Source organism: Xiphophorus hellerii, chromosome 8 (assembly GCF_003331165.1).
Source record: "Xiphophorus hellerii strain 12219 chromosome 8, Xiphophorus_hellerii-4.1, whole genome shotgun sequence".
NCBI classification, from domain to species: Eukaryota; Metazoa; Chordata; class Actinopteri; order Cyprinodontiformes; family Poeciliidae; genus Xiphophorus; species Xiphophorus hellerii.
The window spans coordinates 20725544-20736088 of NC_045679.1; the positions used below are offsets into that span (position 1 = coordinate 20725544).

At 40.4% G+C, this 10545-nt stretch overlaps 1 protein-coding gene across 2 annotated transcripts in view; it reads left to right on the top strand.

Annotated features, from left to right (window-relative positions):
- ntng2b (netrin g2b) overlaps positions 1-9199 on the top strand; it is a 97294-nt gene extending 88095 nt beyond the window's left edge. For both annotated transcript variants that reach the window (XM_032569529.1, XM_032569530.1), the window contains 3 exons: positions 724-891; positions 6656-6790; positions 7728-9199. In XM_032569529.1, the coding sequence (XP_032425420.1) occupies positions 724-891; positions 6656-6790; positions 7728-7948 (524 nt within the window). In that variant the 3' untranslated portion in view covers positions 7949-9199. The remainder of the gene's footprint in view (positions 1-723; positions 892-6655; positions 6791-7727) is intronic.
- Positions 9200-10545: the final 1346 nt, after the last annotated feature.

A 10545-nucleotide genomic window follows, 5' to 3' on the forward strand; every position in this document is an offset into this window, starting at 1 on the left:
TTTCATGACCACTGGATCTCTCATATTCCTAAAAGTGATTATAAAGTTGTTATTCCACGCATGAACGACCCCTGGGTTTGATTTTAAGGAGAACAGGCTTGCCCCAAATGCATCTCATTTAAATTTCAGCTAGCTTTATCTGGCTCGTTTTATTGCTGCGCTCTCGACTGGACCCATCACGCTAACGAGGGTCAGGCTGATTTCGCAAGTTTCCGCTTCAGGTCCAGAAACACCGACTGTATCCTTCACTTCCGACTCCCCAGTTTATGGTTTTGCGGCTTGTAATCGAGTCATCTGGTAACGTAATTAAATTCCCAGGCAGAATTAACATGCCTGAACCTACACAAGATTAAATGCATGAACGCAAATACTCGCCCGCAGAAACACACAGGATGGAGGAATTCCCCTCAGTAATCAGTGCAGCACACCGAAGCAGACTCAGCAAACCTGCGAGTGTGCTAATGGAGAGGGAGTGGTTTGTCTTTATGGAGCCAATATAGAGTGAGAGATGCACCCCATAAAACACAAGCAGAGCAGTTTATTCTTCAAACTGACACCAAACCCTGTCTGATGAATTGGTTAGAGCGGATCAGTTTGCACTTCTTTCTGCTACCCTTGATAAAATCCCCCCTCTCTCCCCATTTTGGTTATTTATACCTTGAAGTCAAAATATGAACCTGTTTTACCTGGGAACTAAACTGAAATGTGTCTCTTTTCACTCAGACTGTGAGTGCTACGGCCACTCCAACCGCTGCAGCTACATCGACTACCTGAACATCGTCACTTGTGTCAGCTGCAAGCACAACACCAGAGGCCAGAACTGCCAACACTGCAGACTGGGATACTTCCGCAACGCCTCTGCCGAGCTGGATGATGAGAACGTCTGCATCGGTCAGTCTGCTGGGAGTCGATGAGAGTGTGCGGAGGGGCGGGGGTCAGATCAACGTGTGTGTGTGTGTGTGTCAATATAGCAGCACAGTGGGATTTTTTTCTGTGTCTAATAGAGGAGCACATAAAAGGATGCTACTTTGAAAATTAACACAATTACTCGTATGATGTGGTTTTAAGCCAAGGAACAACTGATCAGTATTGTGGATGGAGGATTAAATTTGAATATGCAAAAACCACAAAAGAAAAAAGAACCATTCATACAATAAAACATATGACTGCTTGTCTGAAAATTATCTAAAATTGAACTGGACTGTTATAAATGTTGAATTTATTATTTTTTTTACTCTATTTAGCATGACTCTGTAGTTTCTAAATACTGGAGTTGTGCAGGACATGCAGTAAGTTACATTTTGGGTAGCAGTAACTCCCATAGCAAAAGCTCCTGCTGAAGTTAGTCATCTGCTGCCAGTAAACTTTACAGAGTCTGTAAATTCATGTCAGCACAAGCCCAGCTGTTTTGCGAAGGCCTCCGATCTTTAATGGTAAACATTTGTGAACAAGCAGCATCTTAAAACGAAGGAGCAGTTCAGGGGTAACGTTGGGGAAATGTTTCAAGAAGGCTGATGATACAGAACAGTTAATTTCGTCCAAATGAACAAATATTCCAAAAAAGGGGACCATTGATTAGGGGAGAAACCAAGAGACCCAGAACGCTGGTGAATTTCTTTAGAAAATTTGTAAGCAGTTTTCCACAAGCCATGTAGGAAACACAACTCAAATGTGAAAGAGGTTGTTCTAAAAATGCAAACACTTTGACCCACGTGCAAAATGCGATGTAGGGGAGGAAGCTAACGTCCTTACCACACTCTTTGTCAGAGTAAAAAAACATGGTGGTGGTGACATTATGCTTTGGGGAAGCTTTCCTTAAGCCAAACATCTAAACATACAGATCTATTATGAAGTAGTTTAGATCAGGGGTGTCAAACTCCAGTCCTCGAGGTTTCCTGCTACTTTTAGATGCACCTCTGGTCCAACATCTGGATCAAGCTGAATTGACCCTTCAGCATGCAGTCAAGTGCTACAGAGTCCTGCTAATGACCTAATTCTTCAGTTGGAGACTGACACCTGTGGTTTACATCAAAGCATATTCACGTGTTAAAATGGCCTTGACTTAGAATCTGCCGAAAGAATTGAAAATAGATGTTCACGGATAGTTTACATCCAATCTGACTGAGTCTCAGCAAGTTTAGAAAGGAGGACCATCTTTGATAATCAGCCTCTAAAAGTTCAAACCTGGGAGAGGCAGACCCCTAAAGACTTGCAGCTGTAATTGCAGCGAAAGGTGATTCCACAAAGTATTGACTCTGAGGGGGAGGAGGGGCCGAGTACAAATGAATGTAACATTTTGCTGATTTCTTTTAAAAATCATTTCAAAAATCCTTCATCCATGTCCTTTCTGCACCACAGTTACGCTACTTTGAATCGGTTTCCATGAAATACACAAAAATGTATGGCTGTATTGGGAAATAATGTGAAAGAATAAGTTTTTTTTTTTTTGAAAGGCATTCTGTTTTCTACAGAACATTGTTCCCAAATCAGCCCTAATTTTCCCTTGGGAAAGTCTTTCTGACCACATTAATATATTTTCTAACTTACAAACGAATTTAACTCATTTTTTTCATTTCTATTTGAGATATAAAGGACATTACAAATAAAATTGATTATTACTGTAATTATTATCTTATTTGATCAAGCAGCTGTTGACTCGACCAACGTGGACTATGCGCCTCAGCGTCAGCTCTGTGATTTTAAGTGGCCTACCACTTTGGAGCTGGTTTGCTCTCATTCCCACTTGCTTCCACTTTGTTTAAATACCACTAAAATGTTAAATATTTAGTAGCAAGGAAATTTCATGCCTGGACTTATTGCAGAAGAGTAGTTAGGGTAAGTATAGGATTAAAAGAGTTTAGAGTTCAGGATGAGTTATGGTGGACGTGACATAAAGAATTAAAAGTATACTGAATGCTGAAATGCGCATGAATCGTGTAGACTTCAACAGAAAATAAAGCAAGCGTGCTTCTCTTATTTTTATTCTCTTTCAATCAGATCAGAGGCAGCACAACATGTACAGGAACTGACAAGAGATTCCCATAGTCTGGAGATAAAACTTTGCGTTTTAGGCCTGTTGCCTCTGCACCCTGAAGCAAGACGGACTACAATATGAATGGTGCAAACAGCCTCAGGCACCCTTAAAGCTGAAAGTCAACACTGTGAACTTCCATCATATCCGCTATGCTGAAGTGGTGCCGCAAGAACAATGCGGGGCATGACCGGTTTAAAACGTGTAAATAGTTACACGTAAATATGTGTAAACGCTTGCCGTTTCTTTGCGTACGTCAAACGGCTGCTTTTTGTGAAGCGTTCGTGTTGGAGAACAATCTGTTTGCATAGCTGTGGAGGTGAAATCTGGTGTTGATTTTAAGCCATCTGTAGGTGAACGGCAGGAGGCTGGAGGGTGAACTCTCCACAGTCAGAGCACACACGGTTCCCGGCCTTAGAGTCAGCACAAATAAGCCCCCATCAGCTCATCTGCCTGCACAGTGGCACACCGAGCACGGCCAAAGACATCCACGGACCCTAGAGCAAGGAACATCTTCTAAACAGCTTGACTAATATACTTAATAATCACTGCTTACAACCCAGAACTGAAATATTAATCACTTTCCTGCTTATTTGTTTGTTTGTTTTTATGTTTAACATATTTTATAGTAACTTCATTTGCAAGTTTAGCTTTGTCCAATTTATCAATTCAAAGTGTGGAAATGGTCCCAGATTTGAATTCAGTCTCTTTGAAGCAGTGTTTGGAACTCTTATTTTGAAGAAAGGAAGGAAGTGGTTGTTGAGCTAGTCTGTTGTTTTGATGAGATTGACAATTAAAGATTGTTGGGTGGGTTGGGTTGGGCATTCAGTTACAAGAGCATTAAAGCCCCTTCCCTATTTTAGTTATTTGCGATTAGAAGGACCTGAAGTACTGTGAGAATACTGCAGAATACTACAAATGACGGTAAAGGAGCAAAGTAAAATGAGTCTTAGCTCTATCTGACAGTTCTAGTTCTAAATCTAACATTTCTAGACTGATCAAACTTTAACCAAATGATTAAGGATTTTTTTTTTTCTTAGGACAACGAATTTTTAAAGCTTTTGTGGCGTTAGAACTATATTACGACTGGAGTGATAAGTGTTGGAACAGCAACAGCACACATGAAGATTATTTTTATTCTAAAAACAAACGAAAAACTCTAGATATCCACAAAATAGTGTTGAATTTTAAATTAAACAATCATTTCATATCATCTTCATGAACCTATTTCCTGTCTTTGTATCTTAGAATGTGAATTAATTATTACTCCCCTCCTGAGCAGCCATATTGAATCTGAACCCAGGGTCGGTTTGGCAACTTCCAATTTTACAAATCAAAATCACGACTTCAGCAGGTGATCGTTTTTGATTTTCCCAGCATGTAAATCACAAATTCTGACTTTGTGATGAAAAAAATGCCTTCACCTTAGTCAAGAGATGATTTGCACAGGTAGATATATTTAAGGCTCTTTGTATTCATCCGAGTTCTGTCGATGCTGCAAAACTCTTTTCATGTTTCTTGCGGCGTATACCGGTTCGTGAAATCTGGTCCATCTGAATCTAAGATCTTCAAATTCTAATAAAGTCTGAATCATATTCTGAACAAACTGGTAAATAATGCAGCATAAAAAGAGGGACTTTTTGCATCTCCGCCAGCTTTTGAAAATAGCACCACATTTCTGACGCTTACTTTTGAAATCAGAGGTGATCAAAAAGCTTGCGCCTCCGCGTGGCTGAAGGGTTGTCATCTGCGTCTGAAATAAATACTTTCCTACTTAAAAGGACACCTGTCATTTTGATGGGTTTTTTTTTTTTTGCTCTGAATGTGAAGAAAGTCAAAGCAAATTCTTCAAGGCGGCGAGATCCGTGCTGTTGTCTCGGAGCAAGCATATGACAAGTTGGTGGAAAGCTCGTTAATTTAACCTCAAGTAGACCTTCAGTCAGTTTGTGTGCTCATGCTGTTGACACAAACAGCAAAAAGTTGTTACGAAGCACATGGTTTGGTCCAGAGAGCTAAAAATATCTGCAAATATTACAAAAGAGCTGGTGGACGAGGCTTTTGCTTCAGCTATCTCGCAGGTGGTAAAAAAAAAAGGGTTGAAACTGCGATAATTAGCCGAGAGAAAAGGATTACACTTAAGATCTGAATCTCTGCAATACTGCCTGCCATATCTGTACTTTGAAGACACTCCGCTCTCCCTGCCGTGTTGTGGATCTGATTTGAAATGTGAAATGTATTGATTTATTTGGCAGGGAAAATGCACACACTTTGACATTTTTGTAAGTGCACCAGACGAAGCTAAATTCCCGTTATTCATTTTCTGTCCCTGAACAAAATTATGAATTTGTTTTGGTAAGAAAAAAGGTGAAACAAAACAATGTTAATTTGACTTAACTGTATAAATTCAGTAAAAACAATATAGTAAATATAAAACAATGGAAACTATTATAAGTAAGTAATTGTTTTTTTTGTTTTGTTTTGGGTTTTTTTTGGGTTTTTTTACATTTTCTCCACAAACACCCAATGTGTTCTAATTGGATATTATGCGATGGAGGAACACAAAGTAGAAAAAAGTGGTTTCAAATTCAGGAGCTGAAGAGAACCAAGCAGAAGCTGCACAGGAGGAAACACAGTGCAGCTGGAGGTTTTGCAGCTTAAACAGATAATAGAAATCATTAGGCTATGCTTGGTATATTCTGCAGAGTATGAGAAATATCACGCGTGAAGCAGCATCTCAGCCGGAGGTGACTGTCTGAATTAGCTGGCAGGCGTCTCCTTGTTAGTGAACAAACACAGCAAGCAGGTCAGAGATCAAGTAAGACGGTGATGTTTAAAGCAGAGTTTTGTTATTTAACAAAGTCCTGATCTTTAACAATCTCAAAATGAAAAAAAGTACGGCACGAGAGAAGAGAAGCATCCTAGAGGCCAATAGTAAAACTACAGGAGATGCAAAGATCCACAGTTGTTAGATATGTTGCCTAAAGAATATTATAAATACTTTTCCTTCTACTTCAAAATTGTGCATTGCTTTGTGTTGGTCTGTCCCTCAAATTCCTATGAAAACACAGTAAAGTTTGTAGTCACAGGGTCTAAAATGTTGCATAGAAAGCTTCTTGTTTCAGCAGGAATACAAATCCAAACACTATTGCCAAAACTATATCATGATGTCAATGAACTAGGAGGAAAAATGCACGTCCTCTACAGCGGGGGCGTCAAATTTGTTTTCATTTTGGAATCATAAATGTCCCCAAAGGGCCGGTTGTGGCAGAATTTATTGACAAAACCCATTAGCAAACTGTTAAAATATTAATAAATAACTCTTTGCAATCAATAATTCTTGGATTAATAATATGAAACATTTTCAAATTGATGTTATTTGGCAACATGCATGCAGATAAAAACCACTTTGATTTGTTTGATACAAAATCATTTTTAAGCACACAACTGTTTGAAGGTTGTTTTCATGTGTCCTTCAGGAGCCTAGAGGGCCACATGAAAAACTTTGGTGATCGTAGTTAGCCTCCCTGGGCATTGAGTTTAACAAGTTCAGCAAAAAAAAAAAAAAAATGCTACAGCTAACAAGTCAAATCTTTATCTCCTTAAAGTTTCTGTGCCTTTCCTCAGAGTGCAACTGCAACCAGCTGGGCTCCATCCACGACCGGTGTAACGGCACGGGCTTCTGTCAGTGTAAAGACGGCGCGGCGGGGGCCAAATGTGACGACTGCCTGCCGGGATACTACTGGAAACAAGGCTGTTACCGTGAGTGCGAGCAGAATGGGGGGGGGGATGTTGCAGCCTTTCTGGGACCTTTTCGAGCGCACCGGCCACTTAACTCGTGGCCGCTCCCAATGTTTTCTTTACACACAGGGGAATAGATCATGTAGCTCATTAGAGGCATCAGCTGCTTTTTAAATTGATGACCCTGTCACACCTTAACCCCATTACAGAGAATCGCCTTCCTTTCCCATCTACCATCTAGTCGGGTGCCTCAGTCTCGCATATTTATATATTCTAAAAAGACAGACGTGGATGCAACCCGCCATTGGTTTATTAATAATGATAAATGAGAAAATCTATACAATGTATTTACCAGTGTTTGTTTAAAGTTAAATGTTAAATACATCAAAGCAAACTAATTGTTTCTTCTGTAAAAGAAAAAAAAATCATCTCTGGCCACAGAAGCCAAATCCTCCTTTTCTTTGCGAACATTTTTAGGTCAGGTATTTTTAAATATCCAACTGCTGTTGTCTGTGCTCTCACTAATGCCTTTTATAGCACTTTAATGACGCGCCAACTCTCTCAGATCATTACTTAACAAATTCCACATGTGCATATTTTATATGTTTATTTATTTATTTATTTATTAGTTTTGCTGGGTGTGACAAAACAGTTTTGACTCGACCCCGGGAAAGTGCAACCTCAAGGAAAACTGGAAGGGCTGCAACAACAGGGGGAAAAATAAAAAAGCAGGTGTTACTTTTTCGTGTCCCCAAGGAAAAAACTGGAGCATTTATCTTGCCCTTCTTCCTTCTTTCCTTCCTTCCTTCCCTCGCTGTCCTTCCCGCTTTGTTCTCTCCGCTCTGAACTCTGCTCTTCCTGCTCTATCCCTTGTTCCCGATCAAACTGACCCTCCTTCCCTTCATCTTTCTTCTTTTTTTACCCCCCTCTCCTCTCCTCGCCTCGCCTCTGCTCACAGCTAACGTTTGCGACGAGGAGATGCTGCTTTGCCAGAACGGAGGAACGTGCTACATGAACCAGAAGTGCGTCTGTTCCCCAGAGTTCAAAGGGGTCTTGTGCCAACAGTCTCGCTGCGAAGCGGGCAAGGACTGCAACGGCGCCTCTTCGCCGCGCCTCTCCGCGGCCGCCCTGCTGCTCTGCACTCTAAGCTACCTGCTGGCCACGTTATCACACCACTGAGCCACGAAAAGACGCCCCCAATCCCCTGCCTCCTCCTACCTACCCACCCTTCAGACACTAGGAGTGTGTGCACATGGAAGGGGAACCGGAACATGAGGTGGAGGAGGGCATCTCTAGTCAGGAGCCCCCAGCCCCCTTCCCGAACTCCCCCCCAGCCCTCCTGCGACAGCACTCCGACATGCACACACTCTCACCAAAAACACTACCTAAGCCCTCGCAAAGCACACGTATATACACACACACCTCACAGGACTGTTACGACGCCGAGTGTGTGTGCTCAGGTGTGGGGAATGGACGAGCAGAGAAACAAACGCCTCAGAGAAAAGCGATGCAGTCAAAGGGGAAGAAAATGATACCAACCACTGTTCCCTTTATTCCTCAGCTGGAGCAATGTGCATCAAACCAAAAAGCATAAAAAAGTAACACTTAAATCACCACTGTTTCACTTCAAAGGGAATGGCTTTTGTAACCACCGGGATTTATTATTATTTTTTTTTCCGTTTCCTTCTTCTTGGTTGAGCTAAAAAACTCTCATCTGTTAGACTGACTGACAGCTTATGTGTGGGTGTGGGTGTGGGTGGGGGTGGGCGTGGGGGTGGGGGTGGGCGTGTGCGTGCGTGAGTGTTTCGTGTGTGTGTGAGTAAATCTGAGGGGGTGGTTGTGTGTGTGTGTGTGTGGTCAGACGAGTCGACTTGACAGAAGGGTCAGAATGAGCTTGTTTAATTCTGCTGCTGCGGCCTACATAGTATATTAACCAAGTTTCATTTCTCCTCAGACGACGAGACTTGATTTTACATTTATTCTATTTCTGCTGCATTTTTATTTTGAATTGTACCGTCAGTCATTTTATCTAAACGCGCCCACTAGAAGTCGCTGAGATTATACACATTATATAATATCCAGGGGGAAGACATTATGAGTAAAAAAAAAAAAAGAAAGAGAAATTAGCCACTATTATGGTTGTCGTAGGAATGAGTGATTGTTGCCACGCTTAACGAGATTTAATCTTCACACAGTATTCAGGAAGCAGAGTTTACCAACTTTCAACTAATCAGAGGTCTAAAGGAAAGAGGAAAAATGTAAAACCACGTATCAATTATATGACATTATTTGAATATTTTTTGTAGAAATTATTTTTGTTTGAAGTTACAATAAATTATACAAAAAAAAATACATTTACAACTATTCCTAATGTGCATTTTATTACACTGATTGTAAAGCTTACAGTAAATATGACTGTTATTTGCCTTCTTGGTTGTATTTTATTTTGTTCACTCGAGCGTTTGTGTTAACAACATGTTTATCCTGTTCTTCAGCCATATTTACAGGATCCACAAGGACGTTTCTCATTTAAAAAAAAGCAAAATCAATGAGAAATCTGTCTCTTAATTCTCCAACAGTAACAAAAAAAAAGCTAAGATACCCCAAAGAGACATATAATGCAGTTCAGCTAGTGTTTGTACACACATCCACCTAGCATGATGCTGCTACTACCCAGGGTGTTATGAAGTGATTACATCACCTTCTTTTACATGCTGTTCCTCCTACATGGCATGTGACAGACTTTAAATGCTACTTCTTACGGGACAAAGTTTCTTGTTGCCACTCTTTCAAAAAAATTCAGATTAGAGGTTTGCAGAACTAACGGCAATCAGAGCCTTATTTATTGTTATCTATTATTTATTTATACTGCAATTACTCCATGTGCTAAATAGGCGATTCCAAATGCAATTTGTTGCACTGAATTTTATTTTGTGCATTAGAGTAAGTGGGGCTGACTAGAAATGCTGGCCACTTTTTTTGATGTGTTTATCAAAAAAAAAGGGGCAAAGTCTATGTTTTGGTCTATTTCGTAAAATCCTAATGAGATGCATTAAAGACAAAATAAAAAACTAGGCGCATTTAAACTTCCGCAAGATGCTGCATAATGGAGGAAATTTCCGTAACATAAGTCACAGAGATGGTCATCTGTCATTACATTCCTTATAAGGTTTTTGATACATTCTGCAAACAGTCAGTCGGGTTACAAAGAGCATAGAAAGATATTTATATATACAAAATAATTCACATAAAGCACACATGTTGGAGATAAAGCCCAGACTAAATTTGCAAGAAACAGAGATGTTGGTATTATACCTCTCTGTCTGAGCCGCTGATTGATGTATTTGCTGTTCTGTGTGTCGGGCTTATCTGAGCCTGAACGGTCGCATGAAGAGACTCACGGAAGCGAATAAGCTTACAAACCTGGAAAAAATCCACATGCACTATATAAAGGAAGTCCAAGGATCTGGTCGTACTTGAACCTACCATTAAGATGGTTCTCAAATTCGAAACTGTAGCTCAAGCACGACATTTCAGAAGAATTTGAGAAAATCCTACCAAGATTCACCATCCAGCAGCAAACTTTGATCCAGGTTTTCAACCAATACAACTTGGGGTGTGACCTCGACACCATGTCAGAATTTGCATTTCTACATGTTGAGCTAAATAACTTGGACCGACTGCTTTCCTGTTTGTCTGGAAAAAAAGTTGATCAAAACCACTTTAAAATATTACAAGAAAGTCCTGCTTCTTGAAGCAACAACTTTTGCACAAAA